At 42.1% G+C, this 26,709-nt stretch overlaps 1 protein-coding gene across 1 annotated transcript; it reads right to left on the minus strand.

Annotated features, from left to right (window-relative positions):
• Positions 1-1,369: 1,369 nt before the first annotated feature.
• On the minus strand, positions 1,370-26,508 carry CDH16 (cadherin 16). The gene is made up of 17 exons (XM_053449642.1): positions 26,449-26,508; positions 25,886-25,969; positions 24,654-24,794; positions 24,416-24,551; positions 20,563-20,718; positions 19,472-19,668; positions 18,415-18,540; positions 17,844-17,994; positions 17,302-17,532; positions 16,333-16,409; positions 15,275-15,463; positions 10,710-10,960; positions 9,039-9,172; positions 5,148-5,387; positions 4,620-4,736; positions 2,667-2,783; positions 1,370-2,081 (listed from the first exon to the last, which is right to left on the minus strand). Exons 1-17 carry the CDS (start codon positions 26,497-26,499, stop codon positions 1,984-1,986), a joined length of 2,496 nt encoding a protein of 831 aa, XP_053305617.1. The 5' UTR covers positions 26,500-26,508; the 3' UTR covers positions 1,370-1,983.
• Positions 26,509-26,709: the final 201 nt, after the last annotated feature.

Here is a 26,709-nt window from a genome sequence, read left to right on the forward strand (position 1 = left end):
ACGGCCGCATAGTGATGGGAGCAGCGTGAGGGGTGAAAGGTCAGTGCGAGGGGGCGGAGCTTTCACCCCTCACACTGCTCCCATCACTGGACGGCCATCGCACACGGCTGCTTGGTGCTGGTGCCGGCCGGCCGCATCAGCACCCAGCGGCCGCTTTGATTAGATTTCGGGCAGCCTGGTGGGCAATTGCCCCCCTGCCCAGCCCGCCCCTGGCATCGAGGGAGGCGTTCAATGTCATTTGCAGCCGCTCAGCGGCTGTCTTCATGGTTAGTCTGCCGGCCGCCCAGCCCACGGACCTTCCGGCCCACCGGGAAATTTCCTGGTATCCCGGTGGGCCAGTCCGGCCCTGGCCATATACCAAAAATAATGAGTAATTGCTAATTATTGAGTTAATTATTAGTCTCCAGTCTATTAAAGAGAAATCATGAATAAAACCAACATAATTTCAAGTGAATGCAAAAAAATGTCTCTAGTTATGATGTCATTGCTTTCTTCCATTTGGACAGGGAATAGATTTTCTGATCTTTCATTGGGAAGCTGCTGGGTTACAACATAACGTGCGTCTTAAAAAGGGCTATGAATGATGAATGGGTATATTGGTGTAGCAGCTACCAAGTAGATTTTATATTTTTATTTATTATTTTATATTTTCTTAGCAAAAAAAAGACAATTTTTCCTTTTAAAACATTAAAATAAATAGTTAATGGGTATTATTTTTGCAGTTTTAGCATAGTGTACCATAGCAGTTGTATAATATGCTTGAAGACGAGACCTAACTATTCTCAAAAGCTTGCAATCTAATGGAATTCAGTTGACCAAATTTGCATTTTTCAGCAGCTCTCTATCTTGTTTAAGAAGCCCATCGTGCGCTGAGTCGCTTACTGGGTGGCTCCGTAAAATCAGTCTCTTTCCGTTTAGAATAAACCATGAACAGCTATTTGGAAAACACTGTCAAAAACGGTACATGGAAGAAATGGAAAAATAACTTGAAATCCTAAGTGGAAAATCTGCGCGGTTTATTGCCGTGCGGAGAAGTCTTCTCATGGTTGGAGAAGTAGGTTGGTTGGACCAGATTTTTATAGATAAACCTGGTTATCCGCTCCCATCGGGTAAATTACGACGAAGAAGAAAAAATCAGGTCCACGGATTTATCTAAAAAGTTTAACCTGTTTTTCTATTTTTTTTAAAAATAATTTCTAGATACATGTATTAATGGACGTCTGCATGTGTTATGTAGAGGGAGATATGGAAAATGTCCAATTTTACACATATTTAAGGACAGGACGTGTGCCAAGATTCAGTTTTATTTTCTTAATACACAGTCACGATTAATACATGGGCAAAAAAAAAAAAGAACTTTGGCCGATAATCCTAGTAAGTTGTATTTATTGGAATTGGTTAGAGCGCTGTCACATAGTTACTGATAGAAACATAGAACCCACCGACCCATTCTGTCCCTGTCTGGTCTGCCCATTTTTTTCCTATGAAGACTTAAAACCTCAATCGGTCCTTGGTCTCGTCTTAGACCCGGGATAGCGGAGGCCAACGGCTGGTTGTCGATGTCTCTCGCCGGGGTCTTTGGATTGTGGTCCGCTTTGTTTCATAGGATCACAGAGAGGCTGCCGTGTAACATTTCGGGAAAGGGCAGTGAGGAGGCAGTAACATGAATGTAGGCATGGAATCAGAGAAAACTAATACCGTACGAGATTAAAAGGCAGGTTATATAGTGTCACAGGACTTTTCAACACATGAGATATTTACTCTCTTTACCTTGGCTACGAGTTCAAAGACAAGTATAGTATGAGCTGCTAGGGGCCAACAGACAAAGTGCATCTGGGCAGGGGTAATATTTCACCATGTGCCTTCCAATAGACCCCACGGTGCATGGACAGTGAAATAATCTAGTAACGCGTAGAACTGTAGTCATTTGCCATAACGTGGTATCTCCCCATCGAGCTCCTGGCTTATTGACCCATTCCAAGTTCATGCAGTTTGCTTTAAAGGGATAGTTTCTGCCGTTCCGGTGGTCTTGGTGGGGGCAGCATGGGACAAATGTATGAAGATAATGATCAAGAAGAAGCCTGGGAAGAAAAGAATATCACAGATGTTATCGAGGCCGCCATCAGACATGCTTTAACATCAGGGCCCCCATGATCCTCTCATCACCCTGCCCCCATGCCCCCACCCATTGCCCCACCCACAACTCCGCCTTAGGATCCTCCCATAAGTACACCTTATGAGAACAGGGGCAAGCTGGGTGCGGTATTCGTTCAAGGCCCCTAAAGCGCACACGAATACATACTAATACACACACTTACTCTACCACCCTTCATGTGGATACACACACTCTTGCTAATGCCATACAGTACCATGCACTAATGCTTTACATATACTGACTCTAACACAACAGAACCATACACATACATACACACAGATGACATAACAAAATGCTGGGGCCCCCTGATAGAGACACCGCTGGGACCTATAAGCATCTCCTACGCACATACGCTAACATACTGACAACCACAAACTAACATATGTACTCACACACATACCACATACAACATACCAGACTTCATGTTGATGACACACTCTCCAAAGAGAGCTCTAATAATGATGCCAAACATCATTAGGCTGGTGGGTTGTTAACAGTAGGTAATACACACCTATGGCTCCCAGAGTGCCCAGCAGAGTGCCCATGGCCACTGCCACGGAAGGCATACCCTCCGTCTTCTCCGCTTCATTGTTGCAATAACCACTGGAGCCACACTGACAGATATTTACTGGAGACAGAGACAGAGAATTATCTACAGGGCCCAAATAAATCCGTAATAAATAATCTGTAATAGTAAATTGAAGAAGCTTCTAACGCATAAATTCACGTTTATACACACAATTAAAAGCTCACATAAAAAACAGAACGGAAGCCTGACAAAATATCTTACAGGCTGCCATCCCCTGGATTTCTGTAGCTCAGCCAAATTCTTGGAGCCTTAACCTTTGCCCAACAGACTAATATTAATGGTAAAAAAAACAGAATTTTTGGGTAACTTATTTTTATCCCCATATTTTTCAACACTTTTTCCATCAAAATAAACCACCGCATTTAAAGAGGCATGCGCAGCAGAAGTATCTACAAAGGGCACTTGGTCTGTTTATACACATATCTATGTAGATAGATATACAGTGCTGTGCAAAAGTTTAGGAACGCTTTCAAAAAATAGACACGTTAATAGTTTATTTTTATCATTTAACAAAATGCAAAGTGAGTGAACAGAAGAAAAATCTAAATTAAAATCAATATTTGGTGTGACCACCCTGTGCCTTCAAAACAACTCGAGTGAAGCTGACCTTTCTTTGTACCTTGAAGTTTCTGCAGTCAAGTCTGGCAAAGACCAGTCACCCAGACTTTTACTATAGGTGAGTCCGGCTTGTCTTTGCCTTCTTTGTCCCCAAACAGTTTGTCAGTGCCCTCAAAAATATTATTTGCACCATCTTTGCCACCAAACAGCTTGCCAGTGCCCCCAAACAGCCTGTCTGTGCCATCTTTACCACCAAACAGCTTGTCAGTACCCCCAAACAGCCTGTCTGTGCCATCTTTACCACCAAACAGCTTGTCAGTGGCCCCAAACAGCCTGTCTGTGCCATGTTTGCCCCCAAACAGTCTGGTGGTATGTGTGTGTGTGTGTGGGGGGGGGGTCATCTGGGTGTTTGTTCTGTAAGGAGCCCCAAGATTTCTAATGGCGGCCCTGTATGATGCTGTGCTGGGAACAATACTTGCATCTATGCTGGCAGACCCTAATACGGAAAAACGATAATAGATAATTATGCTAGTCTGATCAAAATGGGAATAAAAAGTCCATGAATGGCACAAAGAGCACCACTTGATGTATCATGGTCCTACGGGCACCGCAACTTTAAACTACGGAAAATCATTGTATTGTATAAACCCAGCTTTAGGATTTCAGAAAAATGTCAATTGACGGGCTGGTTGCTATGGTGAAACGGATATCTATTTATGTCCTATGTAGGACATTTTTGCATAAACATTGGCACTCAGTGAATTAGTGAATATGGATTGGGGTGTCCTTAAACACGGGATATTGTACGTGTGTCACGTGCCATTACGCTACCGCAAACATACACACCAAGACTGTACAAATGATCTGCTCGGACACTCGGAACAGAAATAACTCGCATGCCCCGGCTGAGGGCGAGATAATATTTATTTTGAAATTCAAGAAAATGGAAAAATGGAAATCTCCCTGAAGAATGCCTTACAGCTGATTCACGTTTGTAGCCTTATAATGTTTCTGTTTTTCGATTATTATTTTTTACTTCTTACTAGAAGACTTAGTTTCTCTATATCTCCTGGTCTTGGATGCATTTGTAGTTTTGTTCGATTTTTTTTTTTTTTTTTTTTTTTTTTTTTTTTTTTTTTAATATAAATATAAGATTTCTGACAAATAAATCATATATATATATATATATATATATATAATCTATAAAATCACTTGTACACTATATATATAATTTTCAGGTTTATGACCTGACAGCTGTCAGCGCCCTAGGTGATGTAGCACATGTCAGTATCCTAGAAAGCAAATAGGTTTGGTTACCTGGGAGGTGCACATGGAGGCTCTGGGGGGGTTTCCCGCTGTCTGTGATGATGATCGGAACATTATGTACCTTTGGCTCCAGGTAACTAATCGACATCGATAAGTAAGCGTGAGTCCCTACACGTTGGCAGAAGAAACAGCAGGAGTTAGTTTACTTAAGGATCTGAGCAGTGAACAGGTTTAAACGTTCAACGTCCAAACCTTCAAACCATCAGCATATTGTTAGATCCGTGCAGAATTCGGCTTGGCTACCATTTTCAGTTTGTTTTTAAATTTCATAGAAAATTAATTTTAAATGGAAAATGGAACTTTTGATCAGAGACATCATCATTAAGAATTACAAAGCTTTGGGCTTCTTGGTTCCTCAAGAACCACTTCTTAGACCTCAAGAACCACTTATGGCCCATTTTTTGGAGGAATATCCTAAATCCTGGACCACTGTCGTTCCTTTGACATTCAGTGTTGTAGACGGTATATTACATTGCATTTAATTTATGGAGCACAAGCATATCGATACCGTGGACGTACCATTGACAGCGGTTAAGTTCCATTTGACTTGATGGTTTGGTTCTTTGACGAGTGTAAAGGTGAAAGGAGCGCTGTTTCCTTCTGAATCGGGATCGTAAGCTCTAATGAGGATCCTCTGGTTGTCTGCCTTTTGACTGCAGAAAAATTCCGTCGAATAATCTCCCACCAGAAACGGGATATTATCATTAACATCCAAGATGTGTATCACAACGTCTGCCGTGGCTGAGAGACCATGATCTCCTGAATAAGGACAAGTAACAAAATCTCACAGCTGGAATCAATTGGGCCACAAACAGTGATATCAAAGACAGAAACTTCTCTAGACCTGCGGATTAGATGTCAATTTCCATGCACGTTAACAAAAAAAAGTTAAGCTACAACTTTGTTACCATTAAATCCATCATGATATTCCACCATGCCTCAAACCAGTTAGCTGTTGGAGCCAAAGATCATACTGATAAAGAACAACTTGTTAGGTAAATCAACCAATGGAATGTTTCCAATGATCCAGAATTCTACTTCGTAGTTGCATCTCATATGATGTTTTTTTGTTAAATCCTTATTTCTATTGACATAAGGACATGTACCGTAGATCACATACTGAACCATGGTCACTGATGGGTGATTTTACCCGAGGATATGGGGGGATAGACACATCTGTGACTTAAAATCAGGGTTCCTGCACTTCTTACTGTGAAAAAAATATATAATGGCACAAGTATGTAAGCGGGATAATATCTTGGCCAAGATTAAAATGCCTTGAGGTTAGTATAACTGCCTGGATATCCATGGGATAATTTAACTTCAATCAGATGAGGAACGTTGCCCCAACTGACTGGAGAGGCCATGGATCATGAAGATAACACAAACCTTCTTCCATGGTTATGGTTGGCTACTGGGTTGATGGACAACCCAACATTATTGGGCAAACACAAACTATTTTATAAAATACTCTCTTTGTCTCCCTCTCTCTATCTCTCTACAAACACTCCTTGTGGTCCACCAGCCGCAGAGTAGCAAATTATTTGCCAGGCAGATGTATCTTTCAAAATAATACAGTCTCCTGCTGCCGGCAAAGTAGGCGTTAGATCGGAGAGATTAATTGCACAATGAGCTACATTTAAACTCCACTGCAATTATCTCAATTATCCCTAATATAATGGGTTTGATGAGTAATTGTGTGAATAATATTCTTTCTTCAGTTTTAGCTCTTCTTTGCGAGCAGATGTAGCGAATAATGGTACGACGGAGACAGCCTCTGATTGTGTGATTTATTATCTGTCATTAAACATTCTTCTTATGACATGGATCCCACCAGGTTATTCCTGGCAGAAGCGTCCCCCCCCACCCCCACCCAAGTGTAAACTTGTTAAGCTGCTGGGATTCTCTCCCTTTCGGAATCTCCGGGCAAGCCTTCATCTGAGAAACACATTGTTACATCATGAAGGAACAGCTGTCTAGAAGTCTCCTTAACACCACATGAGGTGATGCCTTCAAAATGTATGCGGCTGCCATGAGATTTTATTTATTTAGTCTGGAGCACGGGGGATTACCATTAAAGGATGGCACCGACGTCTTGGCTTTGAGTGATCTTTGTTTGAAACAATTTAACGCAGAATTCTATATGTGGCGATGGGTAAAAAAATTGTTTTTTGCAAAAAAACATCTGACGTTTTCATAGGGTCTCATAGTGTCAGACCCCATCAACACGGTTGGCTTCAAGGAGTCTATGAGTGGGCACAGGTCTTACAGACCTCATCATTCCAATGGAAGAACTCCAGGTAGTCCTATAAGAAGATTCTGAAACCCATGATGTGCTGGAGAAGCAGACAGCAAGAGGCTTGGACGTCCATGTCCCTTGGCATCTGTCACCGGACAATTTTATCATATCTTTGGTAATCAGCCATAAAATATCTCGAATTCGGAAACCAAGAAGAACAAATCTGAATCTGAGAACTCTTTAAAACAAATGTACGAGGTGGTCAAATGATTTGAAGTGACATTGATAGCCCAACAGTGGAAATGTAAGGAGTCCCTTCTACCAACCATAAGCCACGTCCAACAATCCTACTCACTGCACTGACATTGTTCTTATATTGCTTTTATTAGATAGGACTGAGAGTAAGATTCTCCCTGTTTACAGTGCTTAATAAACATGGCATATGGCAGCATGGACACCAAGTGTTCCTCCATGTGCCTTAAAGGGAACATTTCAGCGTTTCACATTGAGAGAAACACTTGCGTGTTCTATGATAATATGTTCTGAATTTTCACCCCACAAAGGCTTCATACATTCAATTATATCTACCATTCAAGGGGTGCAATCTTCATTCCATGTGATTCAGAGTAACAATGTAGCAATCACGCGTGATTACAGCTCATCTGCTTTCGCTGGCAGCCTTCTTAAAACTTGGTGTGTTTTAGAGATGGAAAGAAATAAAAACCGCTCCATGCAATGTAATTATAAAAAAAAAAAAATCCGAAACGTGGATGTCGATTTCTCGATTGGACATCTGGATTTTAAATGGGGGAGTCCGACTACTTTTAGCCTCATCATTGCCAAGCAAAACATGGCAGAGGGTTTAAGCACACCAGGTTTCTTCTCCAGTTGCTGTGCAGATAAATTCCTATGATGCTCCACTGGCATTGTGGATGGCTTGGCATCATAGGGGTTGGAGTGTCACCACAGTTTGGCAACTTGATGTATGGTGTTGGCTTCGCTGGGCAGTATGAGACTATAACGGCCATTCTATGCAAATGGTTAGGAGGAAGATGCCGATGGGGGGCTATCCCGCTGCTTCAAATGGTAATATAGCAGATTTATATTGGGGGCTTATCTCAAATACCCTTTTAGCTCTATTATGTCAGGCTGTAGGAAAGCCAGATGGGACCCCAGCCTCTTATCTTACTCCGAGCAATCTGTTAGATGGAATTTTCCATCCCTGCTAGAAATAGTGGAAAAAAACATAATTTAAGGCAGCAGAGAATTAAAGTGAATGAAAATGCTTTTTCCCCCCTTCTTTTCATTGATGCATCTGGGTGACATCAGCACCGTGTGACTCACAGAATGAGGCACTACCAGCAAGGACAAACAAATGACAATCCCCATTAAATAATTTCAGGGCACTAACCCCGGCTACGCTGGAGAAATTACACATAATAGCCTGCTTAACCCCTCTCTAACCAGACTGCGCAGCGCCGCCACCGCCCTCTGACAAACGGACCGCAGACCTCTCTGACTGCGAAGGGTTAATGGGAATTGCTTATTACTGAGGCTGAGGTGTCTCAGGCCACAGAATGAGTCACACACGGGAAAATAAATGCCAAAAACTCTTTAATCAAATGCTCAGTGAAACGGAATATATTCAGGTATCTCCACCGCGTGTATTGTGTATAGTCAGCTCAGGATCCTGTTACACCGCGCTGCGGTATGCAGGGGGTTAAGGGCGATCTGCAAGATGCACCATTATAGGTTCTGTTACATTGTAACAAAACCTCTCGCTAAATATTTTATTTATTTCCACAAAATGTACCTATTGAGAAGTATTATCTGACCCATAACGGCCTTCAGAATCCCTTTTAATATGAACTGTTTACAGCTTATAGTGATAACGGGACATAGATTTTAATTATTAGTATTATTATTATTTAGTGTTTTATATAGATGCAACACAATGTCTGTTAACTGTATCTGAATACAGAGGCCTTGTCTCTAGCTGGAGCTAGCTGAAGATGCGACACAATGTGTTTCTTTGTAACTGGAAATAGAGGTCATAGAATTGTGGCATTTGTGCTGAATTTTAAGTTTAAATCTGGTAAACCAACTGGTATAAAAAAAAAACCCAGAATAGAAACAGAGGAATGAGAGAAACCACCATGTCTGGAACATACCTTCCTCGGTCACAATGACCTGCACGTTATAAGTCTCTTCATATTGCTCCCGGTCCAGCGCATGGATGAGCTTTATTTTCCCAGAATGCTCTTGTATGGAAAGCCATTTCCTGGAATCATTTTTGATAGCGTAACTGGGGAATAAAGTGGAGAAACACTTGGATTCAGCCATTCACAGAAAGCAAGTTAAGACTTCTTACATGTTAGTAAACGGCAGCGTTCCCCCTACGGCGAGTACAGCAAGCGTTACGCAAAATAAGACAACTTATCTACGAGTTGTAGAGGACAGATCTGCGAAATAGAGTCTTTCAGAGCATAAAACATCGGCAGGTCTAAACAATATGTTATGATAAACCAGATTTTAGCAGGTTTCAGCCTTCAGTTATCCCTGTGCATCCTGACAATATGCGGCCCTTTCCATTAAGAGCTGGACACCCCTGATCGTTATGATTACGCATTAGCCCCTACATCTCCCGACTTGGGTTATCTCGATTGAAGCGTCATGATACCATCAACTCTTTCTGGGTTGACTCGGCGTAGTCTGGTAGTGATAAGGGATTTAATTGGTAAGATACCAGGGAGATTCATTATATGATACAGAATATAGGGTTATACGACTTTAAAGTTGGGAATTCTGCCCTGAATTGTCTAGTTTCCGACTTTGAGTCCACCGAATATCGCACAGGAAGTGGAAACCCCCCCCAAAGACCTGACTTCCTGTCCGGAGCTGTTTCGCCTCGCCTGAACAGCCCTGGCTCTCAACAATAACCCGAGAGTTAAAAACGCAGAATTATGTATTCGTTAAAGAGTTAGGAACGTGTTTTAGAACGTTCTGTTCTTCCTTTATTTTTTTTTCTGGAGGGCTATGTTCTAAAACCACTTCTCTATATATAACCTTCCATCAAATTACAAAAAGGAAGCAAAGCGGCTTTTAGTCAATGAAGGGGATATTGCAATTAATATCACTTGGGCTTATTCTGGCCGCTTAATCAGACATTGATACGGGTAACTAATCTTTGTACAAATAACTAAATCAACTGCGTATACAGTAATAGCAACACTAATAGTCCACCGCAGGCATTAAATCCGACTTAAATTATCCCCGGGCTTTCTGTGCAGCAGGATAAGATAATACATTGATTTTTCCATTCTGCAGACACACCGGAGTGTGGACTCTTCATATCTTCATTGATTGGACGCGGTTTTTTTTTCCCCGGCTTGTCTCTGGTTCTTAGAAAAAAGGAAGAAATGTCTCCTTGCTCGTGAACCCAACCCTTTGCATTACTAAAGATTTCATCTTAATGTGCCTGAAAAATGGGCTGAATGGTCAAGGTTTGGTGAATGGAGCAAAAAATAGAAAATGAATGACTCAATGCCAGGGAGGCTGACATCAGCAGAGAGACCATTTGGTCAGGCGGATGGGGAACCACTTGGAAAAAAGTTGAGCGTTCTAGAATCCGTACCTTACATTAAAATCATACCACGCGTATAACAAATGTATAATTCCAAAGTTAGCAAGAGAAAGTTTGTTATCGGTAGACAAAGGTTGGTCTTACTTTTTTGGAAAACTGGCTGCTCTTTTATATTGTAGCACTGGTGGCCTTTTGGGGTAAATAACATCATTCTAGGAAAGACAGAAAGTTGTGGATTCTGCGTTTTGCTTGCACTTACTGTAATCTGGCTGGGTGGTGTGTGTCTGGGTCCGAAGCTTCCACGGTAAGTATTAGCGACCCGGTCTGGGTGCTCTCCGGCACGCTGACCTCATACCGTTGCTGGGTGAATATCGGGGCTTCGTTGACGTTTCCCAGCAAGACGTGGATGGTGGCCGTAGAACTCGGACCGTAATCGGTTTCATAAAGCTGGACCCTGTTCCGTGCAACGACAACTAAATTGTATTCTTGAATCTTCTCATAATCCACACTCTAAAAGGAAAAAGAAACAAAGAGAAACTCATTATGGCTTCCTAAACGGCCAAATTCAACGAGTGTAAGTCTCAAATTTGTGTAAGGTTCTTCAGTGCTCACCTAGCAAATATCCACACAAGAAACAATCGGGGAACGAGGAAGGAAGAATTGAATCCTAAAGCAAGATTAACTTCCAAACCACCACAAAAGAAGTAACTGTGAATTTCCCTTCTAGTGGGAACGCTTACAGTCTTTATTGAAGTTCGTGATGGTTAATTGGTGGAACCCTGGTTGAAGGAGGACATCCCTCCACCCTGACCTGAAACCAATTCTCACGTTTTCAGTGCTGAACATATCCTAAAAGAAAATCGTGATCCTCATCTAGTTGAACTCTTGTCTTAACGACTCGTTTCTGCCGCGTTCCTTTAAACGCCCGCTACGGTCAAGAAGAAATATTGGTATTTTTTGACAAGGCTTTCATTACCTGACTCCAGGAATTCTCCTGCCCTCTTCTGAAAATTCCACTTTAGAATTTAAATGCCCCAAAACACTTTGTAACCTCCATAGATCCTGGACCACGGGATCATAAATCAGACGTTTTGGACTAACTAGATGCTTAACAGCCCACCTCTTTGAAGACCTAGAATTATACTTAATTTGGCAAACAGTCTAAGGATAATACGCCAACAACAAGAAGACGAATCAGTGTAAACTGTTAGAAAAACGAACATTTACAAAAAATAGACGTATCTCCCAAAACAGTAATTAACCCTGTACTTAAAGGAACGGAAGGTCATCGCGCTCCCTTCTGACAACGGGCTTCACCGACTCAACGGTAAGCGATTGAAAATATGAAATCTATTTGTTTCTAATGATTGCAAATCCCTGGGGTCCAGAAAAGAAAAATCCGCCTTTGTATTGTTGCTGTGGTGCGTGGGAAAACGCCAGCGTTCAAATTCCTATTTGGATTGCTTTAAAAGAAAAAGACGGCTGCTTTAACCCACTGCGATTCAGAGAGGCCGACGTGAAGCTCGCTAATGAAAGAGGTAGACGTTGTGTGAGCTCTATTCAATGTATCGACGTGGCAGCCCTCTTAGGAAGACTTTGCAAAGTACAGAGTTTTCCTCAAACGCCTCCGCAATACCCCGGGCCTGAGTCTCTTCGCCCCCTCACCTCTCTAAAAGTGGCAATTATGTACAGCAGGGGAGGTTGAACTACCAGCGTCGTTAATACAGAGAAAGCATTCAATACCCATTTGGAAAATCATTGCGCTTTCATTAAACCAACAGAGGAATCAGGGATACAAATGAAAAAAAGGCTCGGTGTAAGCGTGCGACAGCGGCAAACAATGGGAAATCTTCTATTCGGAATTCCAAAAACCAAATAATACCCGCGATTCTAGAGAAATCTAGATAATACAACCGCTTAGGGATTGGTAGTGGAAATTCTTGGAGTACGGAGACTTGAAACGAGCGTCGCCTACAAAAGCAGAATAATTATTGTTGAGTTTCCACGCTACTTAGTCGCAGGGGGTGTTTGGTGACGGCGCCCACGGAAATAGTTTAATGTATTCCGTGTATGTATAATGCGTTTATGGTATATATATATATATATATATATTCAGGTCACATGTTCACCACTTCTCAAGTCCTATTATGGAACCAAGCCATTGTGGGTAATTACTTAAAAATGGTTGTTTTGCATTAAAAAAAATGTGTGTGGTTAATAAATGCCATGAAACTCATTATTACAGCTGAAAGCATTACTGATAAACAATGTCGCCTTGGGGGTTCTGTATAAAATTGTTATTCTGTAGCAACGTTTAAAAAGTGGTCTTATCACCATAGCAACCAGTGGAGTGATCCAATCAGGAAGGACATTCCATGAGTTGCTATAGCGATAAGGCCATGTTTGCACCAGAATCGGCTTTTAAACATAACCCCCAACGTTGTTCACGGGTCATACTTTGAATTGCCACAACACTGTAAACTTCAGCAAGGAATCCTATGAGTGCAGGTATCTCAACCACTGTCGTGGCCGCGTTGGTAACACTGTCCGCACTCGTTAAACTGCCACCTGTGTTCTAGAGGGCTGATTACCCGTGTGTACAGGTGGCTCTTTAACTAGCACGGGTCTAATAGTTAACATTTAGTTGTAAACTTGTAAAGTTTACAGTAAACTTTCGTCTCCTACACCCTCCGCCTTCTTCAGACCTACTTAGAAACTATAGCTGGATTTAAGAAAAAGAGCCATTCCTAAGGTCGCTTGGTGCCCAGGGGCCGGCCACGTTGGTTCTGCCTTATAGTTACGTTTACTCTATTTGGTTCTCGTCGGACATTAATCTTGTCCCATGACTTTATCCTCCTCGATAACTCTGGATTCAATGCTTATATTTTTCGGGATGTTGCCTGGCAGCCCTCTGCTGTAAATAATGTTGAACTTTTCACACGCTGCGTTGGTGACTCATGTTTTTAACCCTGTGAGTGCCGTTGAGATGTGGACAAAACCCAATCCTTTTTTGCTCAAGAATACAACTTAAAATAAACTCTGAAAGTCCCGTATGTTCCTCTACAGGCATAACGCTTTGCAGAGGACCCCGCGACGAGAACAATGGCTCGTGAGAACAGATAGACCGGGTTTCTATCTCAATCTCCCCGAATCCGCCTACCGCGTTCTCGAGCTCTGCATTAATCGGCTTGAACAACTTTAGGACAAAGTTATGATAAAAGAATCTGTTTAATGGGCTGAAGGTGAAAAACAGATTGCATTGTTGTGATTAGAATGCTGAACTTTGTTGTTTGTTACATGAGGTGGTCTTAATTTGGAAGCGTTCCACTGTCTTTTCACTCCAAAAAGCGTTGTATACCCCAAAGAACTTGGAATGTTGACCACTTTGCCGTAGCGGTGGCTTTTAAGCGCGTGTCTCTAAATGCTTCCAATGAAGTCCATATGATGGGGACGCTCGTCACATCTCATGACGTCCGTGTAAAAGTTCACCTGACGTTGGCTGACTCAGAAATGAACAGATAGTAAGAGGACTTGTTTCCCGCGGCGGTCAATTTGCAGCTACTTTCCCAGATGCTGGGAGTGTGAAATAAGCTGCCTCCCTTTCCCCTCATTAATATCTCGCAACTAGCCTGGTTCGCAGCATGCCGGCTTTATACCAGGCGGCCCGCAGACGAGGCGCTTGAATTAGTGACGTAAGTTTCGCTAATGGAGGCGCAACTTGCGTCCTTTAGAACTCCAGCTGTATTCATTCAAAGAAGTTCCTTTTCCAAGAACAATGTTTTATCAGAATTCACATCACCACCTCCATTCGCTTAATGATAGGAAGGACGGTGTGATCCGAGAGGAGAGGAGGTCTCCACTCAGAGACAAACAGATTGACGCCAGTAGCGTGTGACATCATTATATCTATTGACCTCTGGAGAAGCCACGTTTGGAGAAACGCGTCAGGTCTTTACATCGACCGTTCTCATGATATAACACTAAAGATTGTTAATCTGATTTGTTAGACATTATGCATCTGATTGTGTATTTTATATTAAAAAATACTTATTAATATATATTTTTAAATACTCTCCTTTTCTCCATATCAGCGCGCGCTCCACCATAGTTGGATTCTTTCTTTACAGGGCATTGGGAAACTGTTCATTGATGATGGCTGCGGCTTTTTTTTTTTCTTTGTTTCCCTTTTTTTTCTCTTCTTTCCCTCCCCCCCATCGCAGTCTTATACAGAATTCCTTATCAGTAGAGGGGTCTCGCTCAGCCGTGTCATCTAATTATCTGTCCCTCATTGCTCTTTTCAATCCCAGGCCTCTTAAAGCAGTGCCGGCTTCATCTATGGAAGGCACATACATTGAGAAAGCATAGGTGGTATTTTGGATTTTGAGGATGTCCATACGTGTGGATCGGTCGGTGCCTTGGCCAATGTGACTGATGCCCTTAGAAAACCGAGCGTTCCACTGTGAAACATCTTGAAAATGTTGCTCGCTTGCACTAAACTTGGTGAAATGAGTACCCGTGGTGTGGTCTCCTGAACCATTCTTTGGCCCAAGAACTCTCAGAATTGTGTAAGATGTGCCGAGGATGTAAAGAGGTTCCTTTCTAATGGCGTTGCTTGCTTATACTTCATGGCGCATGTTCCTGTATCCTGACATACACCATGAATATAGAACAAATTGTCCAATTTCTACTCCCAAAGTTGCCCTCCAGCTGTTTGAAGCAATTATGATTCCATTCTCCCCAGATTTTTTTTAGTTTTGTTACTTGAACACAGTTTACATTTCCTACTTGAGCACCGTTTACAGTTTGTTGAACCTAAAAAGTTACCTTTCCAAGATAAACATTCAAGACGTTTTTATCTTCGTCACTTGAAAGTGCGAAGACCCCGTCTTCGTTGCCCGACTGAACGTAGAAGTCTATCAGCTTGTTCTCCATCAGGTCGTCATCGTCGCTGGCCGTCAGACTGGTTATTAAGGTGCCAACCTCTGTATCTTCTGGAATAATAAACGGTTCAAACTGGAAGACAAAAAAAAAACCCTAATAATTCGAAGAACAAAACAAAATATTAGTTTGACGATACTTCCTGACGGATAACTGTTTCTGTGTGGCACCTGGAACGTACGTCTGCATGGTTAGATACAATGTATGAACGATCGGCAGTCCTTGTGACTTCTGATGCATTGATAAGTAGGATGACTTGTGACCGCTCACAAGCACTGCTCCGGGGTTTATTTGTCTAGAGCTCATAGGAACGCACGGTTTATGTGTAATACGGACGCGGCCCACACACAATGCCGCCAATCAATAATACCCGATCTCTGCTACGCGTGTTCCTCCACGAGACGCTGCCTCTCGCGTCTAATGCTTGTTCCCTTAACACAGTGTTCCTGTATGAAAGGAACATCGCGCAGACACCTGGGTTTCTCTGATTAAAAAAGATATTTAACACATACAGCAATCTGGAGGAAATCATAACCTCGTCCGCAGCGTTCGATATGAAACAAGACGAGAAACGGCTGGGGTGAGTTACATGGGGCAGAAGTCGGCAGATACATCCCAACTCGTCCATCATTCACCGAGACAGTCCATGCCAACAAATTAACCACTTGCATGGATTCTAGATTTCACCCCTGTAGAACCCAATGTGGCCCCCGTCACCACTCACACCACCGCCACTCAATGAGTGTTGATACTCCGTACCTGTAGTTAGGATGAATTATGGTGTTTATGCGTAAGGACCCCTGAACGGCCATATTTCCATATATATATATATATAAATGCATGTTGTTGGCCAGACAGGGGTATTTAATCGTTTTTCATTTTTTAAATTCTTTTTTGCTGCTTGAAAACCCAATAATTAGCAGTTCCAGATAATTGTAGATTACCTGATTTTTCAAAAATACGGGAGGGCTGTCGTTAATGTCTGTTACATCGATGACTACAACGCAGGTGCTGCTAAGACCTGGAGAGAGAGAGAAAGGGAACCAAAGTTGTTGTTTTTTTTGGTGTAAATCAATTGGTTTTTTTTCGATTTCTTGATAGGCCATTGGTATCGCTGCTCATTTAATCATCTGACAATGAATTAACACCGAAAATAAAAACAAATCAACAGAAGATGCTGCGAACGTATGTCTCCTCAAAATAACAAACTGATTTTAAAACCCCATTTAAACTTTCCGCGGCTCTACTGCTAATATTTCTATAATGATTCGGGAAAAGGACCAGCAAGACATCTTCTAGTTAATTATAGAACCCTTTTTGCTTTTTCCGACAGCAGATGGTAAGAGGAACGCGGTCGTGATGTAGCAGTTTAGCAACTGCAGGAACACGCGGGTGACGGACGGGGGTTTAATTGGGTAACCGCATAATAAGACAATCAATAAGGTTCTCTAAAGTGTTTTTAATTACAACTTTGTGATACGGAGGTTCCATTATCTGGATTGCTCTTTGAGGACTCTACACGTGGGGTATTGAGCTCTGACATGTGCTCACACCTGACTACATTGTTGCGCTTGTGTTCCTGGTGTAACATGCGTCCTGATCGCACATGGTGCACCGGTATTGATTATTAACGAACGATCATCGTCACGCTTTAAGCAGAGCTCACTGTAATTTCTTTATTTTCTTCTAGGGTGTAAGCTCCTTTGAGCAGGGCTCTTTGCTTCACAAAACCCAAATTGTTATGTGATGCACTCCTTATATTGCCCCATTATACAATGCAGGGACTATGCTGGGGCTACATAAATCATAATGTACAGATCCCACGTGGACTGGTTTGTCTGCGGTCTGTATGTTGTACAGCACCATGGAACATGTTGGTGCTGTCTAAATAAACCATAATACGTTGGGCATACCGTTGGGAGCCCCCGCCAGGTCGGTGGCTGAGATTTCCAGGCTATATCTCTTGACGCTTGCTGCCTTCTTGAGGTCCTCCAGCAAAACCACATCTCCTGTCTTCTCGTCAACGCGGAACAAGGCGTCTTTGGGTTCGTCGGGCTCCTGGCGGACGATTCTGTAGTGTAGCTGTGCGTTTATGGTTTCTTTACCATCGGCGTCTTCGGCATTTAGTTTAAGAAGGACGGATCCTACGCAGAAGGAAATATCGAAAACTTAGGGCAAAACTTTGTATTTAGAAGGACCCGGCTTGGGACCAACCCCAGCAGGACCGCTGTAGAAGCTAATTGAAGGAAACAAAATGGTATTTGTATGTAACAACAAACATTATAACTAATATTGCAACAATGAAAACTAATCCTGACTATAAGAAACTTGATAATCCTGATGTTTAGAAATGTGTGATGGCATCTATTGTAACATTTACGATGTATGCAACCTTCTCAAAGGGACACTTCCACTCCCTGGTTTTCACAAAAATGTTGCGTTGAGCTGCTCCAACCTTTTGTGACCTTTCTCGTCACCTCCACGTGGTACGTCTTTTGGGAGAATACCGGTCTATTGTCATTCTCGTCCTGAACGGTAATCGTTACGTGTAGAGGATCAGCGTAGGGGACATCATCTTCATTCACAGGGGAAACTTCAATCCGGTACTGAAAGCCAGGACCAAACATAGAGAAACATGGCGGTAAGATTCCGTACGATAAACAGCAAATTAAATATAAGCATGGAGCTTTCCATCCGTCTTCAAGCACTTTATAAAACCATTGGAACCACTGGGATGCCGGTTCCTTCAGGAGGTCAACTTTTTGGAAAGTCCTCCTTACCAAATAACAAGATTTTATTAATTAATTCTATTAATTGATTATTATTTAAGAGCCAAACTTATTTTGTTTTGGGTTTTTTTTATTGAGAATTATTTTTTATGGAGTTTTCCATAAACTTAAAGTTAGTAGCCAGCAGTTTTTTTACGTTTTATGTCCTGTGTCTCTCGGTTCTCTAAGTTCCACCATATATTGGGAGCTCTTGACTTCCAATCGTAAATGTGTTTATTTTTTTTCTTTCCTACTTACTTCGCTTTGAATCTCTCTGTCCAGTTCTTCTGCGATATAAATTTTCCCCGTCTCGTCGATTGTGAATAGACCGGCTTTGAAATTCCCCGAAAGGTAATAGCGGATCTCTGTGCTATTCCACACGACCTGCTCCCAGTCATCAAAACAAGAGATTATTTCCAAAACAATCACCCAACAATTTCCTAATTAATACATTTACAAATGATTTTACTTAAAATTAACAAATAAGGATAATCGCATATTATTTTAGATTTTTTTTTATTATAAATTCTAATTATTATTATTTATATTTTCTATACATATATATATATTTTTATTTTGTTTTGATGTTTGGGATGTTCATATAGGCAGACATTTTTTATTTTTTTTTACTGAAAAGGTCCTTTTTAGCATTCTAAATCACAGCCTGCAAAGAACATTTTGGTTAAGCGATTACAGTAGATTTTCACCGTTGCCATGGCGACTGTGGCAACAAATACTATTGTTTGGACAGCGTAACCATATTAAAAGATGGCCTGTCTGCTGTTTTCAGATAGGATGGAGGCCTTCACCTCCCACACTGCTTAACAGCTCCTAACATGGAAAAACAAAACACGTGTCCGAGAGATAAATCATGACTTCGGGCTCCCCTAAAACTGCCTCGGACGCGTTCATCCTAAGACTCGTCTGTTTGTTCTCTGGAGCTGCTTTGCTGGGCTCCTGTGCTGCTTCATGTATATGACCTTGTTAAAAAGATATGTGGCGAGGCAGAAAATAGATTACTAACGAGACAGAGCGGCGAGAAAAAACCTAAGAAATGAAGAAATTTCAGGTTCGGGCGCTGTTTTAATGTTTATACTAAAGAGTTATTTAGAGAAGGGAGAGGTTACCAGGCCTCATAATCAAGAATTAGCCTAGATCCATGCGGCAAATTAAAGAAGGAGCCAGCGTTTACCACGAAACCCCCGAGTTTCTGTTTTATCTTTAAAGAAAAAAGAAAAAAAAAACCTTTTCTCTGTTCCATTGATTGATGTTTAGCACAAGCGGTACGGATAAAGGTGGTTTCTTATGGACCTACCTCGGAGATGACCCGGGGGTAGTTCCCTTTCAGGTTTTCAGGAAGGGACACCGGGCTCGGCGTGACCCAGGTATTCTCTGCAACGTTGATTACCAGGCTTGCCATGGCTTTAAAACCTGTGGGTTTATCTCCCATGTCTTTGACTTGAACCACAAGTTCAAAATGGCTGACGTCCAGCTCGGGCAACAACATGGAACCTGTTCTCCGAGGAGAAACTATGTATCAATGAGTATACCTTAAAAAAATAATTTAAACATGGATGGGATAGACATACGGCTCCTGATTCTTAGACCAGACCAACGACTGATTACAGTTTGAGTCTTTACAGCAGGAAAAACCCGGCTAGACTAGACGGGCCGGCGGGATCTGATCTGCCGTAAAATTCTAGGTTTCTGATTAGATTTAACAGCAATCATATTGTATAGGTTTCTGACACAAATATTTTACGCCCATCTGACATCATCAGACATGAATTGGAGGCCTCTCACTCGCGGTATATGGACATGCGCAGAGACACAGTTGGTGAACAGATACGTGACATCGTTAAAATGACATCACTGTTCTGCTTGGTTGTGTACCCTTTTAAAGCTGTCATTGTATGATTGATATCACGCTTTTTCTTGTAGCGAATAAATGAATATGAATTACATAATGAGGTCGAGAAGTGATCCATTTTGTTGACTTGTTATTTAAATTCCAGTAAAGAACATTAGCTAAAGTTCTTATTCTGCGGTGAGCGCGCCCCCCCCCCCCGTCCTTGGCATTTTAGAAGTATATGCTTTGCAGAAAATAAACGTATTGTGCGGTAAACGGTAAATTTGTCACATGTCACACACACAGCGGAAAGCAATTAATGGAATCCTAGTACTGTTAGCAGAATAAAATGCTGCGAATTGTAGTTTACAAGAGTTCCCTGTTGCTGTGCATTTTAATACCCGCTTCTTAGAATGTTCCCCTTCGCTATTGTTCTGCAAAGTTCTAAGCAGGGATGTTCTGGACTACAGTTAGGGCAATACATTTTATAAATATTACCACCGATTTGTAAATCGCATTTTGTGATCCCAATCTTGGTTGTTTTTTTTTGGTCTTACCGCGTTCTGTTAGAGAAACGGCCCCTGTCCTCGGGTCTATCTGGAACGCGTTGTCGTATGCGGCAGGGTTGTATGAGAAGATGGAGTAGCGCAGGTCTGCGTTTTCTGTTAGCGGATCATCCAGATCTGTGGCTTTAATATGCACAAAAGCAACGCCTGCAAAATGTCAGCTCAAAATTTACCAAATACCAACGTTCGATACCCTAAACTTTTCTCTATTGTAATGGAAATTCAAATAAATGAAATATCGGGGAACAATATAAGCTTTACGGTTTTCTGATTGGACGAAACATTGTATAGCCAGTGGGTGTTTTCCATACTGTTTCAGAGACACCTATCAATGATGATGCACTGACGCTATGAAGTAGGTACTCAGTACTAATGTAGTGGGACATAGTATGTCATTCCCCAAATAACATACTATGCAAAGTTCCTGTGTTGATGACAGGATCGTACTTGGGAATTTTCAGGCTCAAGCTCCTCGGGGGAGTGACTTAGCAACATACGCAGGTGTGGCTTGCCATCTATAAGGGTGGAGCTAGCCCCAGATAGCTTAAATCTGAATGGGGATGGGAGGGGAATAGGCAGGGAGTGGGCGGGCTAAGATGCTCGCTCTCATGACCTGGAAACAGAGGACCCAGAGACTCCAGGCGAAGCACAGAGATTTTCAAGATATGGGTAGAATAGATAAAAATCTGGGTATATAGAACCTTCAGTTCAAGGCTTCCTCTAGAGGCCAGAGTACCTCAAAAATGCCTAACTGACCATCCCACAAGTGCTTTTCCAACAGATTAATACAAGCTTGTAAAATTGTTGTTTGCCGGGCCGGGCATGCACCGTTGAGTAGATATGGAAAACTCCCTCTTGCGCCCGTTGCCTGGACGTATTTCTGAAATCCATCCATCAGACCCCCATCACGGTAACACTCCCAGGACCATCCTCTATGAAACCATGTTTACAGAGGGGAATCCCTTCAGAGAAAGCTGTTTATACAAACATGTCATCCCATTGACTTCAGATGGCAGTCTGATGTCATACGGCTGGCTTTGTTTGTGTTACTTAATGGCTGGGTCTTGGGCTACACGGTTCCTTGTATGTTTAAGTAAATGGCATCTGGTCTATCTTGAAATTTTAACTCTTTTGCTGCTCGGAAATGTTACATCTATTTAAGCACATGGGATTCCAAGTTACTTCCGACACCGTAATGTGCTACGGGCTCTTATGACACTTATACGGGTTAATAGAATGCCTATTACTGATATTATGGTGTTTGGTAATTTCCCCAAATTTCCATGTGGGAGAAAAGGTTAAAAAGGGGTGAGAAATAGTCCATCGATGCACATTAATAAGTCATTTAATAAAAAATATGACTTTAGCCGGACTCGGCAGCATGCCGTACGAGTACACCATGGTTCCCAGTGAAACTGTGCTATCGGCCGAAGATAAACCAGTTCTGACATGTGAGATAAGAGTGCTATAATGGGCCTGTATCTCTGCTCTGACATTTCGGTGCAGGGCAATGGGGTGTGGGAGGCTTTGTAATGACATCTGAGAGCAGATCCCAGCCACACTTTGGGGAGAGGGGTTGGAAAAACAAGTCACATGCTGTGCAAATGTTTGTGGTCTTTTGTTTCCATTCTGCCCATGGCAGCTACAAGAGGTCAGTTAATCCAGCAGACTGAAGCTTTCAGCTTCTCACATCCACACGTACCCCATACAGCTTGGGAACCGGCGACTAATGACAACAAGTGGCCATAATCTTTAGAACAAGAGGCCATAATCTAAAACTAGAGGGTCAGAGGCTTGGATGTAATGTTAGGAGGTTTAATTTACTGAGAGGGTGGTAGATAACAGTCTCCCAACAGAAATGGTAGCGGTCCACACAGTGAGGCAATTTAACTATGCATGGGATCCAGGCAGGCGCTACCTACAGGCAAGGAAGGCGCTGGCTTAGAGAGCAGACCAGTTGGCGATGTCTCCTCTGCGGTGGACTGGAGCAGGGCCGGTTGGAGAGATCATGGACCTCCCTTTAACCAGCGGTGTGATGTCATTTCCCAGCACTAAACAGTGAGGTCAGGGGCACTGAAATGGAGGCCTGAACAGAGGCCTGTAAGAAGTTGAGCTCCCACTACAGGACTTCAGAAAGTGAAATCCGAAAGAAGAGATAATGGGGAAAGGCAGGAACAATATTGGAACAAAAGAAGGATAATGAATAAGAGGAGAGATGAGGAGAAAGGGGAACGGTAAAGAGAAAGAAGACCGATGGATATAAATATATGAGATATAGAAGAAGGGAAATAAAAGGAAAAGGGAGAAATGAAATAAACGGAGAGCGATAGTGAGAGAGATAGGGAGGAAGGGGGTGAGATAATGATAAAATGGAGATAAAGAGAAAGAAGAAAGATGAGATAAAGAGGGGAGAGATTAAGTGAAATAGGAGAGATGGGATAAAGACAATGAGTACATATAATGAGAAAGAGAGGATGAAATAAAAGGGAGAGACGTAAAAGAAGTTGAGAGATAAAATGAAGAAGAGATGAAACAAAAGGGCAAGAGAGATAAATAGAAAAGGCAGAGGTAGGAAAAATGGTGAGTTAAATAGGAGAGGAGATAAAGAGAAGGGGGAGAAAACAAAGAGAGAAAGAGAGAGAGAAATAGAAAGGGGAGAAAAGGGAGAGAGAAAGAGGAGGAGAGAAAGGGAAGGGGAGAAATAGGGAAAAAAGGGAGAGATAAATAGAGAAGGAGAGATACGAAAGGGAAGATTAAAGAGAAAGGTGCGAGATAAAGAGAAAGGGAGATAGATAGAAAGGAGGTAATGAGGAAGTGGAGAGATAAGGATATAGGGAAAAATTATGAGAAAGGGGTGAGAGAGAGATGGAGTGTTGTGTTTGTATGTTATGGCAAGTGGATGCATGGCAAGTGTAAGCCAACATGTTTATGTGTAGGGGCAAAAATGAATTAATGAATAAAGGGTGTGCGTGAGCCAGACAGAGAGGAGCCCTGACCGAAAGGAGCTCGGACTAAGAGGAGCACTGAGAGGAGGCCACGGCGGGTGCAATCTGGGTGCTGGGTAAACGTGTACGATGTGTTTACATCACTCTGACCCCAAGGGTGACACAAAGGGGTGGCATACATGGGGCTGAGCCAAGGGGCGGCAAAATGAGGTTTTGTCTAATGTGACAAAAATCCTTGCGCCAGCCCTGCATGGGATAGGCATATGGCTCCTAAATCTAAGACAAGACCAAGGACAGATTAACGATTTCATTTTTACAGCCGAAAAGGCATGCAGACGAGACTATTAGTGTCAGTGTTTAGAATTCTGGAAGTCCCATAGAGTGCTTTTGTAGGCATCTCACATGGTAATATATAGAATGCGGTTTGCCCATGATGTTACCCTTCTGGAATTCTGTGTATATCTGTAGAGCTGAAGGTAGAATCTGGAGGTAGAACTCTGACACTGTTTGCTCTTGAGATATACTGTCTGTGGTGCGCTATGCCAGCGGGATTTGTGTGATGTATGGATGCATTTAGAGAGATTTGATGGCATATCCCAATTATATGCAGAAAGGCGTGGTTTTTTTCAGGTTAAAATTGATGATGCTGTCATATAGAGTAACTATCCACCTTACAGCTTTGGGTTTATTCATCTGGAACTTCTAGAAGTAGAGAACACATCATGGTCATTCTAAAACCTCTTTGCAAATGAGTATATGAGCCAACAGATATGTGGAATCTTCTCATCTTCCTCTAAAACCAATCGTCTTTTAGCTACGCTCAAATAAATAGAGTAATGAGCTCTAGAAAGGGTTAAAAGTCAGAAAAAAGAGAATGAATCCAAAAGCCACGGGCATACCTTGTCTTGTTCCTTTACTCACTATTCCATGAAACGTACTCTTTTCCATAATCGGCTCGTTATCATTTACGTCTCTAATATTTATCTGGATTGTGGCCGCTTCAATCCGAGCTTCTTTGTTATCGCTCAAAATGACCTGTACAGAAACATTGGTGACATATACGATGGGCATTTATTATACCGGCTCTTCTAGTTACAGGGAGTCTATTATTCGGAATTCCCACTCGCTGATTTATACCTGTATGGTATACGAATCCCGCTTCTCCCTATCAAAGGGCTGGAGAGCGTACAAAAGTCTTGATTCTGGATCGAAACCAAATATTTCTCCATCGTTCCCAGCCAGCACCGCGTTATATTGTCCATCTGCTGCGAGATTTATCTAAAAAGGAATTTACTGTAAGGTTAATTGAGAAACTCTATTTGGCATCGTAACTCCATGATAACCAGCAGGCATCTATGTGAGAACACAGCGTGTTCCAGAATGTGCATTACTAACACATGCTAAGTCTTCTCCAGAACGCTCCAAAATAGATTTAAAGGGAAAGGACTACTTAAATATATCTTACCGAAATAGAGATCTTTTCCATGTAATAAATAGAATGTGCTGCCATTCCAAGGAGATATATTATCCAAAAGCTGGTCAACAATCAATGAAACTATTGGAACAACCCCATTAAAACTTCCCCCATGGAGGACACAGAAAGGTCTAACAAGGTGGTCTTCTTGGCTTACGACCCTGGCCTATCTTCTCTGTTGATCTTTCTTTCTTGAGCTACATGTAACTAAAGCTATCACATCCAGGAAAGATTGGGAATAAATAAGACGGAACCTGGCTGCTTTTGAGCGCTTGACCAGAGCTGAACTCTGCTAGCTTCTCCGGTGAGTGGAAAGTAATAGGCCATCAGCAGGCGCAGAGAAACTAAAGGCTGGTATTTTAACAACCGCTGAAAGACTTTGGCCTTGAGATCAAGGTGAAACCCTCCAGACTTTGTGATTTCAATCTCCATGATACAATCGACATCTTTTAGACGCATTCCCCCATCATCAGGTTGTTCCTATCACGAGTTCAGCTGCACCAACCAACTCCTTGAGGTCACTCTGAGTATCTGACCCACGGAGTGCGACTTGTCCACAGGTTTTCAGCTCTATACATGCTCAGGTCGAGAGTTTGCACATACTGTCTATTTTATTTAACATTTCTTCTGTCCTTTCACGGCCTTTTAAAATCCCATGAATGGTGTGAGAAGAAGGAAAGAACATTCCAACGTGGAACAAAGCGTGTTTTATTCTAAGGCTAATTTCCTGGAGGTGATTATTCTGATTATATTATTGAGAATGTGATTGTTTCTTTTTATGTTCCCTTAACTTCCCTCCTTATTAAGAGACGAGGTGAGGTTAGGGTTCTGTGATGTGTGAGGCTAGGACCACTCTTAGAATTTGGGTTTACATAGGTTAATGGCTTTCACTTACCTTGCCAAGGTACCAGGGGTAGGAACCTTCATAATTTTCTGGAACTTCGAGAACTTGCTCATGGAATGAGGACGATTCAGTCGCCTGTTTAACAAAAAAAACAACATTCCCCATATCTCTTAAATTATTTCTTAGCGCACCACTGCGTATTATTTTAATGTCCAAGACACTTCAAGGCATTGGGTATTGTTATATCTAGAAAGCATGTCTATTTAATATGCTAGCATGTTGAGCCTGGGTAATAAAATGGAACTGGCAAGTTTTTTTATGATTTCTTTACTACGTAACGTGGACTGGGCTTGCGAGATGAGGGTTCAGGACATGGTGTGGAGGAGGCTTGCGTTGTAGCCACAACTGATGCAAGACTTTATATTTTTAATTTGTATCCAGTATAGGCCAATAAAACAAATATTCAACAAACAACCAAACAACAAAAGTAACAGGGACTGCTATCCAACTGCTGATACCACATGTGGCTGATGTAACAGGCCGTAACACAATCCAAATTAATGGCCGCTGTTGAGTTCGGCAAGATGAAAAAAACCTTATTATGTTGCACGTACCTGGATTGATGGGACGGCTGACAGTAGAACCAACAGATAAATGGTTTTCATGCTGACTTCCTTCCTAAAAGGATAGAAACATATGAAATATCACGCATGCAGGGAGCTCTGGAAGAGATGGCACCATGGGTGGTGGGACTAACCCCAACCATTCTACTTTTCTCCTGCTACACCTACATCTTCTCATATTCTGTCCACAATCGTAATCTCTTGAGGTCATAACCTTCTGACTCTCTCTTACCAACCTTCCATGTAAATGGG

This window comes from Spea bombifrons, chromosome 10, assembly GCF_027358695.1.
Source record: "Spea bombifrons isolate aSpeBom1 chromosome 10, aSpeBom1.2.pri, whole genome shotgun sequence".
Classification (NCBI taxonomy): Eukaryota; Metazoa; Chordata; class Amphibia; order Anura; family Pelobatidae; genus Spea; species Spea bombifrons.

Coding starts and splice junctions, on each gene's coding strand:
- CDH16 (XM_053449642.1), bottom strand. CDS start 26,499: ATGAAAACCATTTATCTGTTGGTTCTACTGTCAGCCGTCCCATCAATC. Junction 15,464..16,332: donor CCGTATTTTTGAAAAATCAG/GTAATCTACAAT, acceptor TTTGTCTTCCAG/TTTGAACCGTTTATTATTCC. Junction 5,388..9,038: donor GGTCATTGTGACCGAGGAAG/GTATGTTCCAGA, acceptor GTCCTTATTCAG/GAGATCATGGTCTCTCAGCC.